Source organism: Aspergillus aculeatinus (assembly GCF_003184765.1).
Source record: "Aspergillus aculeatinus CBS 121060 unplaced genomic scaffold BO66scaffold_59, whole genome shotgun sequence".
NCBI lineage: Eukaryota > Fungi > Ascomycota > Eurotiomycetes > Eurotiales > Aspergillaceae > Aspergillus > Aspergillus aculeatinus.
Window position 1 is genome coordinate 159,471 of NW_020291528.1, and position 23,302 is coordinate 182,772.

At 54.5% G+C, this 23,302-nt stretch overlaps 11 protein-coding genes across 11 annotated transcripts; 8 read left to right on the top strand and 3 right to left on the bottom strand.

Moving 5' to 3' along the window:
• Positions 1-289: 289 nt before the first annotated feature.
• BO66DRAFT_383003 (BOD1/SHG1 domain-containing protein) lies at positions 290-3,568 on the top strand (the record flags this gene model as incomplete). Its single annotated transcript, XM_025646034.1, has 2 exons — positions 290-549; positions 633-3,568. Coding segments are annotated over 2 exons (2,804 nt in total), but the record flags the coding sequence as incomplete, so codon positions are not given.
• A 177-nt stretch (positions 3,569-3,745) lies between these two features.
• On the bottom strand, positions 3,746-4,611 carry BO66DRAFT_333328 (eukaryotic translation initiation factor 4E; the record flags this gene model as incomplete). The annotated part of the gene is made up of 2 exons (XM_025644165.1): positions 3,746-3,984; positions 4,155-4,611. 2 exons carry the CDS (start codon positions 4,609-4,611, stop codon positions 3,746-3,748), a joined length of 696 nt encoding a protein of 231 aa, XP_025499528.1.
• A 1,118-nt stretch (positions 4,612-5,729) lies between these two features.
• On the top strand, positions 5,730-6,818 carry BO66DRAFT_395250 (uncharacterized protein). Its single transcript, XM_025648174.1, has 2 exons — positions 5,730-6,257; positions 6,351-6,818. Exons 1-2 carry the CDS (start codon positions 5,748-5,750, stop codon positions 6,540-6,542), a joined length of 702 nt encoding a protein of 233 aa, XP_025499529.1. The 5' UTR covers positions 5,730-5,747; the 3' UTR covers positions 6,543-6,818.
• A 40-nt stretch (positions 6,819-6,858) lies between these two features.
• Positions 6,859-9,088, bottom strand: BO66DRAFT_395251 (guanosine diphosphatase). The gene is made up of 3 exons (XM_025648175.1): positions 8,509-9,088; positions 7,108-8,452; positions 6,859-7,051 (listed from the first exon to the last, which is right to left on the bottom strand). The coding sequence occupies exons 1-3, from the start codon at positions 8,624-8,626 to the stop codon at positions 6,994-6,996; spliced, it is 1,521 nt and encodes a 506-aa protein (XP_025499530.1). The 5' UTR covers positions 8,627-9,088; the 3' UTR covers positions 6,859-6,993.
• A 196-nt stretch (positions 9,089-9,284) lies between these two features.
• On the top strand, positions 9,285-10,221 carry BO66DRAFT_383012 (putative translation initiation factor IF3). Its single transcript, XM_025646035.1, has one exon. The coding sequence runs from the start codon at positions 9,472-9,474 to the stop codon at positions 10,150-10,152; it is 681 nt and encodes a 226-aa protein (XP_025499531.1). The 5' UTR covers positions 9,285-9,471; the 3' UTR covers positions 10,153-10,221.
• A 257-nt stretch (positions 10,222-10,478) lies between these two features.
• BO66DRAFT_358533 (translation elongation factor Tu) lies at positions 10,479-12,333 on the top strand. Its single transcript, XM_025644940.1, has 4 exons — positions 10,479-10,720; positions 10,783-10,811; positions 10,889-11,151; positions 11,210-12,333. Exons 1-4 carry the CDS (start codon positions 10,555-10,557, stop codon positions 12,072-12,074), a joined length of 1,323 nt encoding a protein of 440 aa, XP_025499532.1. The 5' UTR covers positions 10,479-10,554; the 3' UTR covers positions 12,075-12,333.
• Positions 12,334-12,624: 291 nt separating this feature from the next.
• On the top strand, positions 12,625-15,957 carry sey1 (dynamin-like GTPase SEY1). The gene is made up of 4 exons (XM_025648176.1): positions 12,625-13,112; positions 13,271-13,708; positions 13,773-15,517; positions 15,570-15,957. Exons 1-4 carry the CDS (start codon positions 13,012-13,014, stop codon positions 15,857-15,859), a joined length of 2,574 nt encoding a protein of 857 aa, XP_025499533.1. The 5' UTR covers positions 12,625-13,011; the 3' UTR covers positions 15,860-15,957.
• A 192-nt stretch (positions 15,958-16,149) lies between these two features.
• BO66DRAFT_333270 (uncharacterized protein) lies at positions 16,150-17,277 on the top strand (the record flags this gene model as incomplete). The annotated part of the gene is made up of 2 exons (XM_025644162.1): positions 16,150-16,354; positions 16,448-17,277. The coding sequence occupies 2 exons, from the start codon at positions 16,150-16,152 to the stop codon at positions 17,275-17,277; spliced, it is 1,035 nt and encodes a 344-aa protein (XP_025499534.1).
• Positions 17,278-17,682: 405 nt separating this feature from the next.
• Positions 17,683-18,892, top strand: BO66DRAFT_333372 (acyl-CoA thioesterase; the record flags this gene model as incomplete). The annotated part of the gene is made up of 2 exons (XM_025644166.1): positions 17,683-17,805; positions 17,960-18,892. 2 exons carry the CDS (start codon positions 17,683-17,685, stop codon positions 18,890-18,892), a joined length of 1,056 nt encoding a protein of 351 aa, XP_025499535.1.
• Positions 18,893-19,699: 807 nt separating this feature from the next.
• Positions 19,700-20,164, bottom strand: BO66DRAFT_291429 (uncharacterized protein; the record flags this gene model as incomplete). Its single annotated transcript, XM_025643172.1, has 1 exon — positions 19,700-20,164. A coding segment is annotated over one exon (465 nt), but the record flags the coding sequence as incomplete, so codon positions are not given.
• A 289-nt stretch (positions 20,165-20,453) lies between these two features.
• BO66DRAFT_461446 (Hsp70 family protein) lies at positions 20,454-23,114 on the top strand (the record flags this gene model as incomplete). The annotated part of the gene is made up of 11 exons (XM_025652341.1): positions 20,454-20,894; positions 20,953-21,023; positions 21,080-21,462; positions 21,580-21,624; positions 21,679-21,745; positions 21,798-22,053; positions 22,120-22,219; positions 22,253-22,374; positions 22,497-22,677; positions 22,732-22,867; positions 22,918-23,114. Exons 1-11 carry the CDS (start codon positions 20,839-20,841, stop codon positions 23,112-23,114), a joined length of 1,614 nt encoding a protein of 537 aa, XP_025499537.1. The 5' UTR covers positions 20,454-20,838.
• Between the last annotated feature and the right edge of the window lie 188 nt (positions 23,115-23,302).

A 23,302-nucleotide genomic window follows, 5' to 3' on the forward strand; every position in this document is an offset into this window, starting at 1 on the left:
CGGGGCCGCAGTTCCCAATCGGGGTGCGGGTGATCGGGCAAGGAATTTATCCGATTGCTGTTCTTTCCGCTCGGGGGAGAGACGAGACGGCCTGGCCCTTCAACAAAACGCGCCCGCTCCATGCGAGCGCAACTTTTTTTTGATTGCCTCCTTTTTCCCCATGTTTCATTGATGATTTGTCTTTCTTGATACTTAGGAACTTTTCTATTCAAGCACGGACTTACTTCCCGCTATCCAATCTAAGATCTGTCTCAGCTGCGCGCGCATCGGATACTCAGCCGACTCTCCGCGATGGCCGGTCCATTGGAGGAGACGGCAGATGTGTTGGCCCCAGCTGCTGGTGATGATGCCACCGCCGCTGCCGTCGCCGTCGCGGGCATGAAGCGACCACTGGACATTGACAGCCTCCAGCGCAAGAAGTTCAAAACCGATGAATTGCCCTTGACCGCTGCGCAACACGCCGCGATCGAGCATCTTCTACATGCATTCAAGAAGAGAGGTGGCTTCGATAATGTGCGCAAGAAGATATGGGCTGAGTTTGAGGAAGGGGTGCGTTTTTATTTTTCTCTTTCTTCTCCTCACTGTGGTTTCTGTTTGACTAATTCCGCGCCCCTCTGTGCGCGCTCATGTAGGAAGGCAAAGCGGAATTTACGAACCTCCTCGCCGAACTTGCGGAAGCGGAGATCGATCGCGAACCTGGACTGTTGTCGCGGGAGCGCGGAAAGGCCGCGACTCTTATCGAGGGCGCCGTCGATCGGAGCGACGTCTACAAGACGGTAGAGAAGTCGCTGGATGCGCTCGCTTCGAATCATCTACAGACGATTCTGGATTCTGTGCGGGAGATCCGCCGCGATGAAGTCGGCGTGGAGGCCGCTGCTGAGGAAGAGAAGGCAGGTAACAAGACTGACGAGGACTATGCGAACTACATACAGGCTAAGCGCGATGAGCGCGAGAGAGCTTACCAGGAAGCATTGCGGAAGGAGAAGGAAGCTGAGGAGGAGGAAGCGCGCAAGAAGGCGGAAGAGGACCGCAAGCGACGCGAGCTCGAACGCCAGAAGGAGGAAGAGGAACGGGCCAGACGCAGGGAGCGCGAGGAGCAACGCCGGGAAGAGCAGCGCAAGCTGGACGAGCAACGAGAGAAGGAGCGCCAGGAACGATACGAACGCCGCCGTCGGGAAGAGCGCGAGAGATTCCGCGATTGGCGGGATCGCAGTCGAACCAGAGACCGGGACTCAGACCGCGACCGAGACCGAGATCGTTTTCGCTTCCGTGATCGCTCCCCCGGCTACCGCTCCGAACGAGGCCATTCTCCCCGCCATCGCGAGACTCGGAAAGAGAAATCGCCGACACCCAAAGAACCCACACCGGCCCCTGTACCGCCTCCAGCCCCTGTTGACGAGAAGTCTCTGGAAGAGGCTGCGCTACAAATGCTGTTGAAGGAGGGAGAGGAGCTCGCTGCGAAAGCCCGACAGAAGCCCGAGTTCGATTTCGAGGAAGCTGAAGCGATTGAAAACGGACTCAAACCACCACCAAAGGGACCCAAAGCACCCGACTCAAGATACTCAAATACGCCCACGCCCGCGGGCAGTATCCCTACCGAAGGAGAGGCGGTGAAGCGGCGCGGCTCCGTAGATGACCGCGTACGGCCACGACGACGTGATGAGAGCCGCAGCCGCTCGAGAAAGAGGGGAGTTCCGCCCCGGGTCGAAGATGACCGCCGGAACCCGTCACAGGATGTGTCGAGTATGTCTCGCGGGCGCGACTCCGATGACCGAGCGCCTCCTCGAGACTATCGTGAAAATCGGTACGGTGACCGTAGCTACCGGCCCAGTCGTCGCAGCCGAAGCCGCTCGACCGTTCGAACCTTAGATCGTGATCGAGATCGAGGTCGAGATCAGGTAGCAGAGCGCCCGCGATACCGTGAGAAAAGCTCAGAGAGGGATCGGGATCGCGAAAGGAATCGTGATCACGACTATCGTCGAGATCGCAGTCGAGAAAGGGAACGGGATCGCAGAGACAGAGATCGCGACAGGGACCGTGACAGGGACCGTGAGAGAGAAAGAGACCGGGATAGAGCTCGCGATCGCGACGATTACCGCCGACGACACAGCTACTATTCTCGATCCCGCTCTCGTCCACGGTATCGATCTCGATCCCGCTCACGGTCTTTACACAGAAATCGGGATCGGGATCGGGATCGGGATCGGGAGCGTGATCGAGAGCGCGATAGGGATCGCGAAAGAGACCGTGACCGCGACCGGGACAAGGACAGGGATACCAGAGAAAAGAGGGACGCCAGGGATACGAGAGACGCCAGAGACACAAGAGACGCCCGGGACCGTGATCGAGATCGAGAAAGGGATCGAGATCGCGATCGCGATCGAGAGCGTGACCATGATCGTGATCGTGACCATGATCGTGATCGTGAGCGAGACAGGCATCGGGATCGTGATCGCGATCGCGATCGAGAGCGTGACCGCGATGGCAACGTCACCACCACCAAAACCCCTACCACGACCACCACCACCACCACCACCAAAACCCCCATGAACCCTCACACCACCGCTGCGATCAGCACCTCTACCACGACCACCACCAACGACCACCACCACCATAGCCGGGGACGCAATCCCGATCGCTCGCGAGATCGCCCGCCGCGCGAGGACGAGAAATCCGCCCGAGTGTCCGTCTCCTCCCGCCGACGCTCGCGCTCCCGCGCCCGCCGCTCGCGCAGCCGTCGCCGCTCCCCCAGCACCCTCGACATCGACCGCTATGTGCCCCCGACCAGCAACCGCAGCCGGTCCCCACGGCGCCGCGTGAGGTCCCCCGAACGGTCGACCGAGAAGGAGCGCGAGCGTGAGCGCGACGACCGTCCGCGCTTCGTGGAGATCGATCGCTATGTCCCCGGGGGTGGGGGTGGGGGTGGGGGTGGAAGCGCCGAGCAACAGCGCAGGCCCTCGGAGACGACCGAGTCCACGCCCGCAGCAGCACCAGCAGGAGCATCAGCAACAGCGTCCACATCCGCATCCGCAACAGCGGCAACGACTCCCCGCAAACCAGATCGGGAGACGGACGACCGGCGGCCGCTGCAGCCTCCGCTGGCCCCTCCTCCTGCTTCTGCTTCTCTTCCTCCCCCGCAGGGTCCCAGGCGGCAGAGCTCCGGCCGCAATCGGTGAGTCCCGTGCCTATCTGGGATCTGGGATTGGAAGGGTGGATCCTACCGCCTTCCATTGTAACTATATCTTGTATTTCACGTGGGCAATTTGCAATTTTCGTTCTTCGCATGGGTTGGCGTTGATAGGATGGATGGCATAGGGTTGGAGGGGGGAAACCAAAAGAAACAGAAGCTCGGGTTGGGTTGGGTTGGGTTGAGTACAATATGGGATTGCTGGGTAAATGAGCGGTGCATTGTCTTCATTTTACCTATTACCGGGGTATACGGGAGATACCTTATTCATTACTGATTCAGGATTTGATTTTATGATGGGTTGGGGGCAGAACTATGTTCTGTGAGAAATGAAACTATGTTTCGAATTCACATGGCTGAATAATGCAACCTCGAGCTCTGCAATGCTAGGGTACATAAGTACAAGAGATGTGAGAAGTATACAAACGCCAACTGGCTACTTTGTGAAGACATGAAGAAGAAAGAAGAGTTGGGTGGTGATTGAAGTCGAAGTGAAGCGGGCGAAGATCAAACAATGAGATAAGTAACTGCGACCAAACCAAGTTGGCGAAAGTGCCCTCACGTCACTGTACTCGCCTTCTCGACAGCCTCAGTAAAGCCGTCATTCTCGGCATGCCGTTTGTAGAAGTAGGCGGTTGAGCCGGTCCCGGTGGGACGCAGTTCGGGAGACAGGCGGTCGAGGATGGTCTGCTCGAGGGCCTTGATGGAGCGTTCGTTGTCGCCGAGTTTATTCCACACGGAGATGAGGTTGGAGTTGAAGCGCGCGGACGTGGAGACGCCGAGGACGTGGTCGTGTTCTGTTGGTTTTAGGGGTCTTTGGTTAGTATATTTATAACTTGCATACTGTAAAGTTGATGTTTACTCGGAAGTATATCTCAGAGCCGGGTTCTGGAGGCTGGGGGCTGGGGGCGGGGGAAAGCGGGGCAGCGGGAAAGGAGAAGGAGCAAGCAGCCAACAGAAAACATACCCTTCTCCAACACAGCCTGGAACTCATTCGCCATGCACAGGATCGCGATCTCGTGAAAGAACTCCTGCGCCTTGTTCTTGGGCACCCGGAAACGCCAGCACCCGCCGTTGCGGTTCTCCGGGTCCTCCCAGACGGGCCGCACGCCCTTGCGGAAGATGTGCACGGTGTCGCGCAGGCGCACCTTGTCCCACGGGTAGTTGTTGTAGACGCGGTAGAAAGTGGCGATGTCGGAGACGTCCTCGTGCAGGAGGTACAGGCGTGAGTCGTAGTCCTGGGCGGTGGCTTCCTTGGTTGCGTCCGTGTGCTTGTCGTACCAGACGGCCCAGTGGTACTGGAAGGGGAGGGGCCGCAGCTTGCCGAAGATGTTCTGGTGGAGGGATTTGCGGGTCGTCGCGGAGGAGGGGGAGGTCGCTGCGGGGTTAGATTCCGGCTTGATGATTTGCTGGACCTTGGTCATCTCCTCGAGAGGACTGGTGGTGTTGTTGATGGAGATGGGCATCTTGGGACTCTCTTGGTTGTTGTATTCGGATGATATAGATCGATCGATTTGTTCCACGTTGGGATCTAGGACGATAGGAGCTCCGTGGTAGAGGTGAGAGAGTCGGTGATCATGCCAATGCGCAACGTATGAAGGAGCGCTGGTAAATCAAGTAGCTGGCGCTGTATATGGGAGATATAATGAATCTCTTATACTTGGGGTCAGCTGGTTCTGAGGAAAGTCCGCACGGCCGGTATGAGCAGGGAGGACAATGAGAAGTATGAATGTGAGCTTGAATGAAAGAACAGCGGGTTTGGGGTCCAAGAATAGTGTTATTGGTACTGGCCAGCCGTGGCGAACAAAGAAGACATGGGATAAATTAAGAAACAGGGAAAGGTACTGACCCTGAAAGGGTAAGCAACAGTGAATCTATTCCGAGATCTGGCCAGCCAACGAGTGGGGATGATGATGGACATCAACAGTTCGTCGTAGAATAACCACAATTAGGAGCAATGAAGACCTCTGTCAGTGAAGAAGAGGAGGGAGATCAGTTCAAAAAGAGAAATAAAACAGAGAACCAAATGAGCAGTGAATAGATAACATCCCCTGAATGCGGGAGGGTGTAGTGGATTCAGCGCATGGATCAAGCAAAGCCAACCAGCCAGCCGGGAAATGTGAGTCTGAAGGAAGGGAAGTACGAAGGTAAGTCCAAGTAACTCCTCATAGAAGTAAGACAAACAAGAAAGACAGACTGTCGAATCGCCTGCAGGGCGATCAAGCCGCTCGGGAAAGAGGCCTTGGCGATTGGTGAGCGCATGCGCCCCTCTTGCTGCCATCATTGTGCAGCACAGCACTAGATTAGATTGCCTGTTGTTGTAGTTGTACTCCGTAGTTGTAGTTTAACTTACTAGGTTACGGGGCAGTTACAGTACTTACACTTACCTCCGTCTCCTCTCCCTCCTTCCCTCTTTTCTCCCTCCCCGCCCGCCCCCACTTCGGCGCCAATTCGATCGCCCGCAAGTTTCAGTCAATCATGAATTCATCCATTCGTCTTCTTTCCTCCTCTTAGGAAAAAAAAAAATTCACAACCACCACACCTCGAGCAAACCATCACAATGAGCGCGCCTTCCTCCAACTCTCCCCGCGACGATCCCGTCGCATCCTCCACTACAAACCCTGACAGTCAAACAAATTCAATCGCCGGCCCTCCCCACCATAGCGCCGCCGCCGCCGCCGACGATAGCGACGACTACACCTCCTCCTCCGGCCCCAGCGACAGCGAAGAAGAAGAAAGTGACAACGACGAGGAGGATGCCCCCGCGACCGCGACCCAGCCCCGCGCCCCGCGCCCCGCGCACAACCCCTCCTCTGCTGCCTCCGCGGACACCTCCATCCCCCGCATTCCAGCCCTCCCCAAACCCAACATCCACCGCATCCCGCAGACGCCCGACCTCCTCTCCCGGCTATCGGCCTTCCTGCCGCAGATGAAGACCGCCAACGAGCAGCTCGAGCGCGATATCGCCGCCGGCCGGGCGAAGGACATCCGGTTGGATGATGCGATGGATGAGGATGAGGATGGGGACGAAGACGAGGAAGAGGAGGATGGGAAGCGGTATATTGAGATGGTGGGTGTTCACATTCCTCTTACTCTGACACACAGGCGTCTTGTTTGAAGCTGCGGAGGGAATTTTTGGAAAGCTGACTTTCGCTGTGATTAGAACCTCGGACTCGGCGTGCTGGAAGAGAAACGGCCGGACGATGAGATCTCGACCGCCGCGCCACCGGGCAACGAGGAGACGGTGCTGGCTTCGCGGCCTAAGGACTCTGGGGTCTTGGATACCTTGATGGGTAATACGAATGCTGCGGCCGCGGCGGCGTCGAAGCCCACGATCGAGGAGTTGGAGAAGTGATTCCTATGTTTTCTATTTGTGGATCTCTGATTAAAAAAGGTTGGGAAAAGTTATCTGGGTAGAGATCGGGTCTTTTTTTTTGGTTTGCATGGCAAGAGGGCGTTTGGGGTCGGACGTTTTATCTTGCTACTTCGTGCGGGTTTCCAAGTGTCCTTGAATTGGACATTTTTTTTGGCTTGGCTTGGCTTTTTCATCAAGCGGGTGGAGGCATGCTCTCGTGTTGACCTCCACAATTACGTTTATAGACTATTTTTGTTTGGACTAAACAATACTACGACCGAGTCTCAAAATAATATCAAAATATTAAACAATCATGCCGAAGAAAAAGTCTGATACATGAACCATATACAGAAGTCCCAAGTCTACTCTGTTTAAAAGAGGTAAGAAAAAAGTAAAGGCAAAAGAAAAATGTGATATTGATTAATTATACAGACCGCATCACTATCGTCCATTAGGACACCTCCTTGACTCGGCATGTCCAGCCAGACTCCTGGCTCAGGAGAGGCAAACTGCAAGAAGAAGTTAGCAAATATCCATGAACGTTAGATCAGGTCGAATGGCTTACCTAGCGCCCAAGCACCAACCAAGCTCGTTGTTCTTGATCTTCTTGGCGATCTTGACCTCGCGAGACAGTGGCATCTCGTAACCCGTGTGAAGCAAACCCAGCATGAAGTTCAGATCCAAGCACCATTCAGGGCGGTCGAGGAGCTGAGGAATAGCGTCATCGATTCCCTCAAAGATCTTCCACTCCGGCTTACCGGCGCAGACGGTCGAGGTGAGGTGATGCAGCTCGTCCAGAGTGAAAGAATCCGGCATGCCCAAGGGCTTGGTCCGATCATAGAAGTAGGAGAAGACATAGACATCTTCCCGAGCGAACGTCTTGGCCAGAGAGGGCTGGTGCACTCCGTTGAACGAGCAGGGGGCCAGCTTGCAGTCGGCTTCCTTCTTGAGAATCTTCTCGGTCAGACCCCGACATTGAGGTGCAGCCGAGGATCCTTCCTTCGGACCCACCATCTTGACGCTAACCTTGGGAGCGAGAGCGTGGCCGGCATCGAAAGACAAGTCAACCTTGCGCTCCATACCAGGCCCAATGCAAGGGTTCGAGATAGGCTGATCCAGCCAGGCCAAGTCAGTGGGGCTGGCGGCAAGCTTGGCCTCGACGATGGCCTTGTGCACCGCTTCCCGCGCAGCCATGAGTCCGTAGCCCAAGTGAGAGTGCTGGTACAACTCAAAGTGCCGACCACCAAACTCAAGATCATACCGGTGGTCACCCTCGGCCAGATGCTCGGGCATGCCGCCAGACGGGCTCTTGGGGTAGGTGGGCTGGAAGACAATTTGAGTAGAACCACCGCCGAGGTCGAAGATGGCAGCAGTAGGGGTCTCGTCCGGTCCGCCAATTTTGCCAAGAAGGTAATTGGTGGTAATCCAGGCGTAAACACCTTCATCCGAGCCATCCATGATTTCGACACCACCCTTCTCCCGCGACACGACAGGGAAGGGGTACACGGTCTCGAGACGGGTCCTGACGGCCTCAAGGATCTTCATACTCATCTCATTGCCAAGCATGCGCAAGCCCGCAGTGGCCTTGACAGCAATGGGTGAGCATGACCTGTACTCCTCAGGCACCGACTTAAGGGCCACCTGCATGAGAGGATCCAAACTCTTCGCCGCTCCCTCAGCATCCTCCTTATAAGAGCTCAAGCCGGAGCCGCCTTGCCTCTTCTCCGTCTGCTCAAAGACCTCGTTCTCGAGCTCGGGGGTGGGGCCGCAGTTGTTGAAGCGGTAGACGTGAATCCGGGAGCCCTGGCTACCGGCATCGATCATGAGCGCATACTGGATCAGGGGCTTGGAAGAGTCGTATGGCTTGGTGCACTTCTCAGTCAAAGAGGGTGCGCCAGTCGATGGCTTCTCTACAACAGGTGAGTCAGTCTCAATAGAATTTCCGGATGCGGACAAAGTGACTAACGGGATCCTCCAAAATGGCTCACGGAGGGCTTGGAGGGCGAAAGCCATAGAAGCATTAATAGAACGAAGCCAACAACCGCTCCGGTCTTCAAATAACGAGCTCTTTGCGTCTGAGCCATGGCGAACATTGAAAAAGTGTTGCTTGGTTTAGAATCGGCCAGATAATTCAGATTGTCGGAAACTTTTGCGGGGGTGGAAGTGCGCGAAATCGAACGTCGACTAGTTCTAGAACCCGGTTTAGAGAAAGACGGTAAACCCTTGAGATGTCGGCTGTCAACTCCAGTCGACATGCGGACAAAGCCAGGGGGACGAAGCTATGGCGTTTCGGACAACGTTCCTGAACTCCGACCGAGTTGGACGAGAAGTAAAGATGGAAGTTAGCGGTCGGAGTGAATAGAAACCATAGGATCGCCCTAAGAACCTCTGGTCCAGCCCAAAAGGATCGTGGATAGGGTGAAAGGGGGAGGGAGGGACGTCGAACAACGAAGGGAAGGTATGAAAGTGATGGTCTTCAGGAGAAGAGGAAGAGGAGAAAAGAAAGAAAGTAAGAGGAGAGACGGGAGGGCGGAGGTCGGGAAGAGAGAGGGACGGTACGGGAGGTGGACTATGGGACACGGGGAGGCAAATGAGAGCGCGGGCGATCAACCTCTCGGCCGCTCAGCCTCTCAGCTTTCAGGGTCTATCTCTGGTCTCCGCCCATTGTGGCGCCTGTCATTGTGGCTGGTGGGCGGTCAACCTCAACCTCCCTCCTCTCTTCCTGTCACTTTGTCCGCATGCGTCCATTCTCATATCCCAAATTGTCATTATTATTGTCATTCACTTGCAGCCTGCTACGGCCCCTTTATCTTACAGGACGATTGAGCTGGTCTTTATTCTTCTGCAGCTCTTTGGCTCCATTCATTCGGGTTCATCCGATCACAACGTTGCGCTCGTCCATACTCCTGCAACACTCCTGCGCCGAAAAATGAAGCACATGCGCAGCCTCCTCTCGACGGCGCAAGTCCTGCGCCAGGTCTTCTTCCCGCCTCAACGCCTCATCCGACCGCAGTACCTCCGGCCTCTACCCATGGGCGTTCGAACAATGAAATGGAACCGTAAAGATTCCCAAAAAACAGAATCGAAGGAGGCAAGACTCATCAAAGACGAGGCCATTATATCGGAATGGATTCAGATGGTGAACGAGAACAACACTTTGGACCCCCCAATTCGACGCTCGACTGTCCTCAATAACATCGACCGCTCTAAAGAGTTTTTGATCAAGGTCAGCGACGGAGCGGATGGCGCGCCCCCGGTTTGCAAGGTTGTGAACAAAATGGATCTGCGGGAGGCCGAGCGTGCCAGAGCCAAGGCAGCCCACGTCACCAAGACCTCCTTCAAACAGGTGGAATTGAACTGGGCTATCGACAACCATGATCTTAGCCACCGCCTGAAGAAGATCACCGAATTCATCACCAAAGGCTTCAAGTTGGAGGTTGTCTTGATGCGGAAGAAGGGCAAACGAGCCCCCACGGCGGAGGAAGTCAAAAACCTCATGGACAAAGTGGTGGACACGATCAAGGAGGCCAATGGCATGCAAATCAAACCCATGGAGGGAGAGCCAGGGCGGGCAGTTACCATTACTGTGAGGAAGAAGCCCGACCAGTAGCCTGTTGACGCAGCTACCCCGGTAGAGAAGGTCACACTTGTGTAAATCGGCCAGTATATACAATTGTATTATATGAATCTTTTTCCTTACAAGAACGCAAGCTAGGCTTTGCACCTAGGAATTGTACAAGCGCTATTCACATGGTACTCAGTACTCTCAGAATGCTGTCAGGTGTATCTAACTTACTGTATGCTTCCAAGTTATTTGCGGGATGTTCCTGGCCGACTCCGCAATGCTGCGAGCATGATTGGCCTGAGGCTGAGTCAGCCGCTCCCTAGAATTTTCCGGGCTTGATTAAGGTCCTCCTCCAAACCTTCCCGGTCCGGCTGGTTTTGATTTCTGTCCATCGCGTTCCATTTGGTTTTCCTTCCTGTTGTTGTTTTTCCATCGCAGGTAGCCATCATGTCGAGCCTTGCCAGAACTGCCAACCTCTTGCTGCGCTCCAGCCGGGCGTCTTTGTTGCGTCCCCGTGCTGTCAACCCCATCCAGCATGTCTTTGCCAAAGACAAGCTGGCTGCCCGCGGTCTGGCAACTGCTTTCGAGCGTACCAAGCCTCACGTCAACATCGGTATGCTCTCTCCATCAGATTCATTGATCTTTCGTGCTTTCATACTAATCGATATTCAACAGGTACCATTGGTCACGTCGATCACGGCAAGGTTAGCACAATCTTTCTCTCCCATCACCCTTCCCTCTCCTCAATCTGGCCCCGAAAACTTCTCACACTCCGAACCAGACCACTTTGAGTGCTGCCATCACCAAGCAGCAGGCCACCAAGGGTCTTGCTAGCTTCCTCGATTATGGCTCTATCGATAAGGCCCCTGAGGAGCGCAAGCGTGGTATCACCATCTCCTCTGCCCACATCGAGTACGCCACGGAAGCTCGCCACTACTCCCACGTCGACTGTCCCGGTCACGCCGATTACATCAAGAACATGATCACTGGTGCTGCCAACATGGACGGTGCCATTGTTGTCGTTGCTGCTTCCGATGGTCAGATGTATGTTTGCCCTTCTGTTTTTGGTCATGGAATTGTACTCATACTCGTTTCTCTGCAGGCCCCAGACCCGTGAGCACTTGCTGCTCGCCCGTCAGGTCGGTGTCCAGAAGATTGTCGTCTTCGTCAACAAGGTCGATGCTGTCGATGACCCGGAGATGTTGGAGCTCGTTGAGTTGGAAATGCGCGAGCTTCTCACCACCTACGGTTTCGAGGGCGAGGAGACTCCCATCATCTTCGGCTCTGCCCTCTGCGCCATCGAGGACCGTCGCCCTGACATTGGTGCCGAGAGAATCGACCAGCTTCTCGAGGCCGTCGACACCTGGATCCCCACTCCCCAGCGTGACCTTGACAAGCCTTTCTTGATGTCCGTTGAGGAAGTCTTCTCCATCCCCGGTCGTGGTACTGTCGTTTCCGGCCGTGTCGAGCGTGGCCTTCTGAAGAAGGATAGTGAAGTCGAGATCGTCGGTACCACCAACGAGGTCATCAAGACCAAGGTTACCGACATTGAGACCTTCAAGAAGTCCTGCGACGAGTCCCGCGCTGGTGACAACTCCGGTCTCCTTCTCCGTGGTATCCGCCGTGAGGATATCAAGCGTGGTATGGTCGTTACTGCTCCCGGCAGCGCCCGTGCCCACGACAAGTTCATGGTCTCCATGTACGTCCTGACCGAGGCTGAGGGTGGTCGTCGCAGTGGATTTGGTGTTCAGTACCGCCCCCAGCTGTACATCCGTACTGCCGATGAGGCTGCCGAGTTCAGCTTCCCCGACGGTGACCAGACCCGCCGCATCATGCCCGGTGACAACGTTGAGGTCGTCGTCAAGACCCTCCGTCCCCTGGCTGCTGAGGCCGGTCAGCGCTTCAACGTCCGTGAGGGTGGCCGCACTGTCGCCACTGGTCTGGTTACCCGTGTGTTGGACAAATAGACAGCTGGGACCGACTGGCTACCATGTACTATGAACAAAATCTTGTCTGGGAATTCTTATAATGTTTGCACCATCCTTGCGGCGCGGGTATCAGCGAAGGAATGAATCTGGGAATACTGGATTCACTCGTGATGGTGGGTAGTTCCGGAGTTTTCGAGACATATCTATGTATCATGTATTGTATTTGAATTGTTTGTAGACTCGTTATACCTTCTCCTCTCTTTCATTCTTTTCTTTCTCTACTTTTTTTTTTTTTTTTTGCCTAGGGATGTCAGTTTGAACATGACGTTGAACATGTAAAGGAATGATTTATCGTACGATCCAGAATTATGAAGGCACGGGCATGAAAATGTGGGCTCCACCTCCTCGTCTTCCATAAATTGGGTCGGACAGGATCACTGACAACCCCTAAACCCAAAGCAGCAAAAACCGGGATCGGGGGGTGGGCGGTGGCGGCCTGGATGCTCAGGCGACGAGTCCACTAGACAAGACAACCGACCAAACAAGAAGAGGGAAAGGGTCCCCATCCGGCTCTCTCCTCCTGACCTCCAGCCACTCTACGCTTCCCGCTTCCCAACAACACATGAACTAAACTCCCTCCCTCTCTGATCAGCGGGGCGTTCTCTCTTTTTCTCTTGCCTTGTGATTGTGCTCCCCGTCTCCCATGGTGATCGACTTCTGACCTCATTTTCCTGTCGGTTCCCTCCTTGCATCCTGCCCTCAATCCGTTTCGTCTCATCTTGTACTACTACTTCCTCCTCTCGCCACGGTCTCCGCATCTGACGTTCCCTATTCTATTTGCGCTTCTGGTAGTAGTGCTTTACTACGACTCGCCATACTATCACCCATACTCCTCGAAACAAACAGTCATACATCAGACTAGAGCCCGCTTCAGTTTTATCGTCTGGCGCGCCGCACCAACGCTAGTCATTCCGTCATGGCGACCAACGGCCATTTTGCCTCGCTTGGCAACGGCAGCAGCGACAAGACTGCATACGAGCATGGCGTGCAAGTGATTGACGGCGATAAAGAGTTCAAGTATGCTATTCCATTCTTCCCCTAGTGCCTTCCTGGGTGGCAATCTGTGGTTCGATCCCACGTACACCTGGGCTTGCGATTTCCAAGCTGTTCTCGTCAGGGGACGATGCCACCTGGCGTGCACCTGGCGCATTAGGCTAACCCCAGAATCATTGCAGTCCCAATCTATCGAAATACCTAAATCTTGAAGATGTCACCCATGCGGGTTTTAACTATCACCTCATTTCCGTGTTCGGGTCCCAGTCGACGGGCAAGTCCACGCTACTGAACCACCTCTTCGGTACGCATTTCTCGGTCATGTCCGAGCTGGAGCGTCGCCAGACGACCAAGGGTATTTGGTTGTCGAAGAACAAGAACGGCGGGGACAAGTCGATGGCGGATAACATCCTGGTGATGGACGTCGAGGGTACAGATGGTCGCGAGAGAGGCGAAGACCAGGACTTCGAGCGCAAGAGCGCCCTCTTTGCGCTGGCGACCAGTGAAGTCTTGATTGTCAATATCTGGGAGCACCAGGTCGGTCTGTACCAGGGCGCGAACATGGGACTGCTGAAGACGGTCTTTGAGGTCAATTTGCAGCTGTTCTTGAAGGATCGCAAGTAGGTTTCCTTTGTTGGAACCAGGTTACCGTTACACGCGCTAACTGCCCTTCGTTTGATATAGCACTACTCACCGATCTCTCTTGTTCTTTGTGATCCGTGATTTCGTTGGCAATACGCCCCTGAAGAACCTGCAGAATACTTTGATGGAAGATATGTCGCGACTGTGGGACTCGATCTCGAAGCCCGCCGGCTTGGAGCAGTCGTCCGTCCACGATTACTTCGATTTCCAGTTTTACGGCCTTCCTCACAAGAGTTACCAGCCTGAGCAGTTTGTTGCCGAGACCAAGAAGCTCAGCTTGCGTTTCCGTGAGGACCACAAAGATCCGAGTCTCGATCCCCGCAAAGGCGAGTTTTCCGATGGTGGCGTCTTCCTACCCGAGTACCACCGCAGAATCCCCGCCGATGGTTTCTCTAAGTATGCGGAGGGCATCTGGGACCAGATTATCAACAATAAGGATTTGGACCTTCCAACCCAGCAGGAATTGTTAGCGCAATTCCGCTGCGACGAAATCCTTCGAGAGGTTATGCTCGCCTTCGACGAGGCTATTGTTCCCTTTGAGGATAAGCAGTCGCAGGCGGCTCGTCTCGGTGAGCCGGAGATTCTCGGTGGTTTGGGAGCCGCCATGCGCACCTCTCGCAGTAAAGCGTTCAGCAGTTTCGAGACCGAAGCCAGCCGCTACCACAAGGGTGTTTACCTGCGCAAACAGGCAGAGTTGGAGGAAAAGATTGACACTCGCCTCAAGGCGCTCTTCCAGGGTCAACTTGATGCCATGCACAAGACTGGTATCAATGAGTTCACTGAGGCTGTCTCCGGCACTGTCAAGGCGGGTCAGAAGAAGGGTACTGGCTATGATTTCGCAGAGATTGTCAATGAAGAGGTGTCTAAGGCAATTCAGAAGTTTGAGGAGGTCGCGCGCGCCACTGTCGTTGAGGGAACTGCCTGGAGCGATTACCAGCAACAGCTGTCGCTGTATGAGAAAGAGCTGGCCGACGTCAGCGCACGGTTGCGGCGGGAGGAGATGCGGCGGCTGGCCAGTCGAGTTGAGCGGTGGGTCCAGTCTCGTCTGGGAGAGTCGGTTGGTCTGGAATTCAATGCGCTTGGTTCTGGACGCGCCGGCGGCGGTGCACCTGAAGAGGGGGACAAGCCTGTTGAGAAGAAGTTCTGGGACCGGGTCTGGAATGTGTTTGTTGAGACGGTCCTTGATGCCGAGCGCAGATTTACCGACCGCGCTAGTAGCTTTGATGCCAGTTTGGAGGAGGTTGATGTTGGTCTTTGGCGGCTGCGCCGGAAGTCCTGGGGCGTGCTACGGGCCAAGATTGAAGAAGAAATGTTGGAGGGCAACTTGCTGCTGAAGCTGCGCGAGAACTTCGAGGACAAATTCCGCTATGACGAAGCTGGTGTCCCCCGGATCTGGCGCCCTACCGACGACATTGAGGGCATCTATACGCGGGCTCGCGAGTCGACTCTCACGCTTATTCCCCTTCTAGCCCGGTTCCGTCTCGAGGAGACGTCCGCCCCGCCTCCGTTGGATCGCTGGATCGGTCACACTCCCAGCTCTTCGACCCCGGCGGACGAGGAGGACTTGCCGCCGATTGGAGGCGTGGATGAGGAGGAAGGCAAGAGCCTAGAGGAGGAAATGACGATGCTTAGCGAGGCCAAGCGCCAAGAATTGACGGTGCGGTTCAAGAAGGCGGCGGATGGAGTCTATGTCGAAGCCAAGCGGAGTGCCATCGGGGGCATGACGCAGGTTCCGCTGTATTTCTACGGTATCCTCCTCGCGCTCGGCTGGAACGAGATCATTGCTGGTAAGTGCAATTTCTGTGTTGCGTACGAAAGATCATCGCTAATTAGCCACAGTGCTTCGCAACCCCGCCTACTTTTTCCTGCTGTTTGTTTGCGCAGTGGGCGCATATGTGACTTATCAGCTTAATTTGTGGGGCCCCATCATGAAGATGACGGAGGCGGCCTCGAACCAAGCCATGGTGGAGGGCAAGAGACGCCTGCGCGAGTTCCTGGAGTCGTCCGACACAGGCCGTCAGGCAATTGCTATGTCGACGCCGGGCGGTGCTGGGCGAGGTGAGCAGCACGAGATGTCCCGTCTCAACAAGCAAGGACAGAGTGTGCAAGAGGATGAAGATGACTTGTGAGAGGGAGGGGATTATTTCAGTTGCATTCTTGTATTCCATTATTGTGTATTGTCATTGTCTGAATAGATATTATATCACAGCCTTGAAGAGCTGTTTATGTACTCACTGTACACCGCACAGTCCATGTTTAGAGCTTGGCTCTCGCCCGGACTTAGTCCGATTCCCCGCCTTTCTCAATAACGCCCCCTCATTTAATTCTCAAGTCTCCGCACTTTTTCGGATTGTAAACTACTTCCCTGTTGGTATACCATCTGCTACCTCAAACCTTGGATGACCTTCTATGATCTATGATGTCGGAATTCAACATCCCAGAGAAATACGATGACCTGCCGGACAAGCGACGATACTGGCCGGCGGCGCCGGGGTCGCGCGAAGAGGGACTGGGCATGCTACGACTATTGACTCCAGAGGTCGTCGCCAATGCTGCCCAAACGCAAATCAGGACTGGCGAACGCGTGTGTCTGAATTGGGATCTCGAGAAGCTGAATCCTCCGGGTTAGTGTCTGGCTCGTGGAGTTGAAACCCAGAATTAATCACCTTACTATCTGTTTACGCCGCGTACTAACTACGTCATCGCATGGCCCACAGGCTTCAAGCGTAAGCCCTTCGAACACAAAGTGAAGTGGGTGGCGGAGGGCGTTGCCTTTGACGACGAATATCACTTCAACCCACAGCAATCCTCACAATGGGACGGACTGCGTCACCATAGTGCGCCGCCGCCGCCGGCTGACACAGAGGAGGACAGCAGTAGTCGCACAACATCAACCACCACCACCACGACCGGCAGGGCGAACGAACAGGTGTTCTACGGTGGCACAACGGCGGCCGAGATCCTGGACCCCAAGTCCGCGCGCATCGGCATCGGCCACTGGGCGAAGGAGGGGATCGCGGGCCGCGGGGTGCTGATCGACTACTGCAGCTGGGCGCGGGAGCAGCGCGGGGTGACGGTGGACGCGCTCAGCCGGCACGAGATCTCGCTGGACGAGGTGCAGGCGATCGCGCGGGACTGCGGCATCGAGTTCCAGCGCGGGGACATCTTCTTCCTGCGCGTGGGCCTGCCGGCCACGTGGGACGCGATGGGCGACGAGCAGAGGGCGGCGTACAGCCGGCAGCCGACGCCGCAGCATGCGGGGCTCGAGCAGAGCGAGCGCGTGCTGCGCTTCCTCTGGGACCACCACTTCGCCGCCGTCGCGTCCGACGCGGTCAGCTTCGAGGTCTACCCGCCGCTCCGGCCGGAGTGGGACCTCCATCACTACCTCCTGGCCGGGTGGGGGTTGCCCATCGGCGAGATGTTCGACCTCGATGGGCTCGCCGAGATGTGTCGGCGGCTCGGGCGGTGGACCTTCTTTGTCTCGAGTAGTCCGTTGAATTGTGCGCAGGGTGTGTCGAGTCCGCCGAATTGTATGGCTATTTTTTGAGTGGGGAGGTTGGATTCTAGGTTGGATTTGAGGTTGAGGTTGAGGTTGAGGTTGAAGCTGAAGCTGAAACTCTTAAGGTTTATGGTTATAACTTATGGGTTGGTTGATGGTGGATGGATGGTTGGATGAGATAAGCACAATCAAACCTCCACGTGCCTCGGCTTAACACGTTATCTCCATCGCGTCTCATTTTTGGGAATCGCATCTCTCAGGGGAACGAGCACCTGTCTTTTTTCGCGGCAGCAGGGTTTCGACTGTCATTCTTTCTCTTCACACAGGCGGCATTGTCGTTAGGTTTGTCTGTCTTTCTGAGACGCCTTGACGCTAGCTTGTTTTGCCCATTGATGGTACCTGGGATCTATAGCATAGCTAGTAGCTAGCTAGCGATAATCGACTACCGTCAACATGGCTTCCCTGTCCACTCTTTCCCACCTCCTCCAGGAATGCATCTCATCTCTTCTCACCTGGAAAGCACTAGCCCTGTTCCTCGCACTGATCAATTTAAAGAATCTTCCTCTGGTCTGGCATGTAAGTGCATGCACTCTTTCCCCCTCATCCTCGCAGCGCAGCGCAGTCTACAAACAACATCGCCTTCAATCAACCAACCACCCCACCACAACAACCTCTCCATTACCCTCACAAAAGAAAACCAGCATACTAACCCCAACCTCGTATAAAACAGGCCCGCCTCGCCCACCACCTCTACCGCAACATCCGGCGCACCCCGCAAGACCCGCACCACCCAGCCTCCACGCACCCGCCGCCGCACGCGACGCACCCGATCTTCCTCCCGCTGACCATCAGCTCGCGCACCCCGATCCTGGAAACCGACTACAACTTCCACAAGTCCAACAGCACCTACTTCTCCGACCTGGACATCGCGCGCACCGCCCTGGCCACCCGCATCTTCACCCCGGGGTCGCGCATCGTGAACCGCGCCCTCGACGCCGAAGCCGCGGCGGCGTCTTCAGCATCAGCCTCAGCATCATTCGGTGGGAAGGAGAAGAAGCAGCCCCCCAAAGGCGGAAGCAAACTCGGGCTGTACATCGCCCTGGGCAGCGTGTTCTGCAGCTTCAAGCGCGAGATCAAGCCCTTCGAGCGCTATGAGATTACCTCGAGGGTGATCGGTTGGGATGAGAAGTGGGTGTATATGATTAGTTATTTTGTGAGGCCCCAGGCCGGAAAGAAGGGGAGGTTGTTGGCTACCGCGCTGAGTAAGTATGTGGTTAAGAAGGGACGGGTGACGGTGCCCCCTGAGAGGGTGCTGAGGGCGAGTGGGTTCTTGCCGGAGAGGCCGGTGGGGTCGGTGGGTTCTGGGAGCTTGACGCCGGGGGAGAGTGGGAGTGGGAGTGGGAGTGAGGAGGGGCAGTTGGATGAGGGGATTACGGCCACGGCCACGGGGGTGGATGCGGCGGTCGTGAGGGAGGTGTTGCTGGATGCTGGGGATGGTGATGAAGCGGCGAAGGAGGAGCAGAGGGTGAGGAATGTTCATTCGTGGAATGAGGAGGATTGGCCGTGGGAGAGGATCGAGGAGGAGAGGTTGCGTGGGTTGAAGGTTGTGGAGGGGTATGCTGGGTTGGATGCGAAGTTGTTTGAGGAGTGGGGTGGGGAGTGAGTGGTTGCTTGCATAGAGTTAGACTTAGATTTCGGGCTTTCTTTCATGGGATTCGATGTAGAATGTATGATTTCGGCTTGGCTGGGGGTGATGGTTGGTCTCGATATTGTAGTTCGCTGCATTAGTTGTTGCACAAGAAGGGATGCTGTCGCTGGCAATGAACGTCTACGGGCTCAAGGAAAGTATATAGATAATCACTGTATTCTTTCTGCAGGCGTGCGAGGCTTATAGAACTTCAACTCAAGCAAGCGATAGCCAAAACGGATCACCTCCAGCAAATCTGTCCGTTAGCAAGTTCGACGCAATACACTCCCCCATCGGAGTGGAATTGTTTCTCATGACTCCATTGTCCAGACTAATTCTGGCTCCACAACAGAACTGCGCTTGTCAACCGTCTTCATGATTGCCGGCCACAAAGACCATCGAACTATAGAGGCTGGTTCCTCATCGCCTCCACCAAAAATCATCGACTGAGGGTCAAACATCACTCCCAGTGGACTGCAGCAGAAGAAAAACCGATGTTTCTGCTGGCTCAAAGCATGCCTGAGATCCGCGCATTTCCACAGCAGTCCTTGAAGCTGGCCCTGTCTTTGTTCTTCTTGAGGGGAAGAAAAATCCGCGAGTATTTTTTTAGTGTCCCGGACGATGCGGCTGATCACACGCTCGCATCGACGACCTGAGCCCGCCTGGATTGCCACGCTTGTAGCCATCCTCCACACATTGAGCTCGATCTCTGAACCTGCTGAGACTTAGTACTGACCCATATATGTCAAGACTTCCAGTCGCAAGATACGTACAGTTGTCTCGGACGTTGAGTTCTATCTTAGACAGAAAATCTCCCAGAGGGTTTTGAGGCAACCAGAAGTGGTAGGGTTCAAATATCTCAGCATGGATAAGATTGGCGACAGTGGCATGAACCCAGGCCCGTCGCTGGGGCGCATGGAGCTGCCCGTCTGCCTCAATCGATTCTGGTGTTATCTTTGTCACATCTTTGAAGTTGACTTTGACCCAGTTGTCGAGGAGTTGATTCAGCCGGCGCATCTGATTCACGATCAGATCATCTCCCAATGACTTGAACGGGCCAGTCTGCAGAGCATTCAGCTTGGAGTACAAGCGATCGAGCTCTTCCCGGTGACGTCCGTCCCTCTCCGTCGCTTCCTCACGTGCCTGCAATAACAGGCGTTCTTGTTGCTGGATTATCTCTCGGTCTGCCAACCGCTGCCTGACTAGAGCTTGGTAGCGCTCTTGCCAGACTTGTTCTCTCCTCTCTTTCTCTTCCTCTTCCTTCCGCGCCGCTGCTTCTTGCTTCGCCAGCTGCACTGCTGTGCTTATCTGATGCATGGAATCGGCTTTCTGCTTGGCTATCATTCGCCGCTTGACATCCTCCTCTGAGAGCCAGAAAGGAAAGCGTGTTATATTCTGAACTTCGCTTAGCGTGGTGACGGAGCAGGCGGATGGTTTGAACATCACTCACCGGATGCGCTGGCGCCGTTTCATCGCCCAATTCCTCGACTGGCTTTGATTCTGCCAGCATTTGATTCATCACACATGTGTCTTCTGGCTTGGTTGCCGGATCTGGTACTGGCCCACCACTTGAAAGAAGAAACTGGAACATTGTTTCTGTAGAGGGTGGGTGTGCTACACTTGGGTTTTGCTATGAGGAAGGTTGAGAGTGGCAGGAGGAGTCTCTGGAATGGCCATCACAGAATTTTCGACTCACCAACTCCAGCAAATCCGCCAACTGACGCAATCCGCGCGTATCATAGTATATCAGAGGATGTGATCCTCTTGTCATGCTTGCGACTGCTCTCGGAACGGATCGCTACAGCCTTCATCATGCCTATAAGAAATACAGGCCTTTTTGTGTCTAGTCATTCTCTTCTTCCCACCTCCAGCTCAAGCTTTCACTTGTTCCTATATCCACTTACCCGAAATACAGCAGCAAGATGGCGCAAGGACCTTCGATTGTCGTTGGGCTGGATTTCGGGACAACCTTCAGCGGGTGAGTATAACACATGCATGGAACCCTCCTATAGTATGCATTCTTACGTGGAGGGTAGGATTGCTTGGGCTTTCAAAGGATCAGCCGATGACATCGAGGTGTTGTCCACCTGGCCTGGTGGAGGCAACAGTACGTCAACCCCCGCAGCTGTATCAACCGAGAGACTATGCTAAGAGCTCAAAAAGGAACCTCAATGAAAGTACCCTCAACCATATCCTATGGAGCTCGAACCACCCGCTGGGGCTATCAAGTTGGCCCATTCATGGAAGCCTTCAGAGGCCTCAAGCTCCTTCTCGATGAGGAACAGGAGACAACCTACCCACCGTCCCTCTGCTCGAAGAAATTGCTCGCTATTCTTGACAAGGATGCCGTCCATGTGACAGCGGACTACTTGAGATACCTTGTCGGATACGCCCAGGGCGTCCTGGAGCGTCGTCTGGGGATAGCTGCGAGTGCTATGAATCTCCGTTACATTCTCACTGTACCAGCTGTTTGGTCTGACAAGGCCAAAAATTGCACCTTGCGCGCCGCTCTGAAGGCAGGAATCTCCCCTCAGGACGTCTCGCTCGTGTCGGAGCCCGAGGCTGCTGCCCTTTACTCATTACGCACCATCCAAGCTAACTAGATTGCTGTATGCTGCATTCCAGGCGAGTGTGACTATAACGTGACGACTGACGGTCTACAGAAAAATGATATGTTTGTTGTTTGTGATGCCGGCGGTGGCACAGTGGTGAGTTTATTTGAAGCATTAACTCCGCCACAGCGATGGCTAATCATGTACTAGGATCTTATCTCATACCAGATTCGAGCTTTGAAACCGCTTGCCGTGAGGGAGATTGTAAAGGGAGCAGGTAAGCCGAGTCTTCACTAAGTGACGTTACAGTGGCATCTGATAATTTCTAGGCCGTATCTGCGGGTCGACGTTATTGGATGAAAGCTTCGAAAGGATGCTCGAGGAAAGACTGGGACCCACAGGTTACGCTGCATTATCCGATAAAGCAAAGGACGCTGCATTACACTATTGGCAAGATCGAGTCAAGCCCAACTTCGCAGGGAAGTACGACGAGGACTTCGAAGACGTTGACTATTTTATTCCAGTTCCAGGAGCGCTTGATGATCGCCTAGCATCGATTGAAGATGGGTTTCTTTATCTTACCAGGTCTGTGGATATACCATAAACCTGGCTCAAAAGAGCGACATTGAAACATGTTTTGACCGGTCTTAGTGACGATGTAACAAGTATTTTTGAACCCATTGTCAAAGAGGTGGAATCTCTTGTTGCAGAACAGATTGAGGGCATTAAAGAGAAGAAACTCTACCCAAAGGTTATCGAGGTCTCGGCAACAAAATGACTTAAGGTAGTGCTGACAATTTCTCCATCAGCGATCATCCTTGTTGGGGGTTTTGGTGCCTCTATGTTCCTTTTCCATCGCTTACAAGAAGCCAACCCTAGTGTGCTTGTAATGCAGCCACCTGACGCGTAAGTCTATCCACACTTCCGGAAGGACAATGGCTAACTCGGTGACACAGATGGTCAGCAGTAGTATGGTTCGTTTTTCCTTCTCTATATTCAGCCAGGGTCGCAAGCTGATGGCCATATAGCGGTGCTGTACATCGAGGACTCGACGGTAACCAGGTAGAAAGTCGCGTTGTCCGCCGCCCTTACGGCGTCAGATGTCGGAGCCCTTATGTCGCGGGCCAACACGATCCCAACGATATGGTATGGTGCCACTTGAAGGAGGAGTATGAGGTCCATAATTGTATGCATTGGTATATTGAGAAGGTATTCGTTCCTTGGCATCTTCATTCACAGACTCAAGCGGGCTAATCGGTCCAGTCCTCGGTTGTATCGGAGAACAAACCGGTCAGAGTGTCATTTTGCCGTCTACTGGAAGCAAGTTCAGAACACGGGCTGTGTGTGAAGGTCGACCTTTTGTTCTCCGACAGTGACAGAGCCCCAGCCATGAGCAATCGTGAGTGTCGCACTAGTAAACATTAGTCTTTTTTTACTTACCAGCCACAGAGACCATGCGGCTATGCACCGTTGAAGCAGATCTCAGCCGGATTCCTAGGGATCTCTTTGTTAAGAAGTGCAATTCCAAGGGCGTCGAGTATTATGAGGTTTATTACGATCTAGTCATGATTCCTACATCTGCTTCTCTGTTGTTCGAGCTGGAATTCAACGGGGTGGGCTACGGCAGTGTTCGCTCCAAATACTGATGACCAATGGACCGCCCAGGCTCGGTGCCATTTGTTGCATTTAAGTGGGTAGCTTTGTATGCTTATACTTTGCGTTTGCTTCGCTGGGTAGATTCGCTGGGCAGAATAGATTCCGAATTACAAGATTTTGCTTAGAGCCCTTCTTGTGAGGATCCTTATGTGTAAAGATTGATCATGAGCTGCTCTGC

Excerpts from the sequence above, each read along its gene's own strand:
- BO66DRAFT_395251 (XM_025648175.1), bottom strand. The coding sequence starts at position 8,626 with ATGGCTCAGACGCAAAGAGCTCGTTATTTGAAGACCGGAGCGGTTGTT. Across the intron at positions 8,453-8,508 it reads GAGCCATTTTGGAGGATCCC|AGAAGCCATCGACTGGCGCA; the intron begins GTTAGTCACTTT and ends CACCTGTTGTAG. Across the intron at positions 7,052-7,107 it reads GGTTGGTGCTTGGGCGCTAG|TTTGCCTCTCCTGAGCCAGG; the intron begins GTAAGCCATTCG and ends TTCTTCTTGCAG.
- sey1 (XM_025648176.1), top strand. The coding sequence starts at position 13,012 with ATGGCGACCAACGGCCATTTTGCCTCGCTTGGCAACGGCAGCAGCGAC. Across the intron at positions 13,709-13,772 it reads CTGTTCTTGAAGGATCGCAA|CACTACTCACCGATCTCTCT; the intron begins GTAGGTTTCCTT and ends CGTTTGATATAG. Across the intron at positions 15,518-15,569 it reads CTGGAACGAGATCATTGCTG|TGCTTCGCAACCCCGCCTAC; the intron begins GTAAGTGCAATT and ends AATTAGCCACAG.
- BO66DRAFT_358533 (XM_025644940.1), top strand. The coding sequence starts at position 10,555 with ATGTCGAGCCTTGCCAGAACTGCCAACCTCTTGCTGCGCTCCAGCCGG. Across the intron at positions 10,812-10,888 it reads GTCACGTCGATCACGGCAAG|ACCACTTTGAGTGCTGCCAT; the intron begins GTTAGCACAATC and ends ACTCCGAACCAG. Across the intron at positions 11,152-11,209 it reads GCTGCTTCCGATGGTCAGAT|GCCCCAGACCCGTGAGCACT; the intron begins GTATGTTTGCCC and ends GTTTCTCTGCAG.
- BO66DRAFT_383012 (XM_025646035.1), top strand. The coding sequence starts at position 9,472 with ATGAAGCACATGCGCAGCCTCCTCTCGACGGCGCAAGTCCTGCGCCAG.
- BO66DRAFT_395250 (XM_025648174.1), top strand. The coding sequence starts at position 5,748 with ATGAGCGCGCCTTCCTCCAACTCTCCCCGCGACGATCCCGTCGCATCC. Across the intron at positions 6,258-6,350 it reads GGAAGCGGTATATTGAGATG|AACCTCGGACTCGGCGTGCT; the intron begins GTGGGTGTTCAC and ends CGCTGTGATTAG.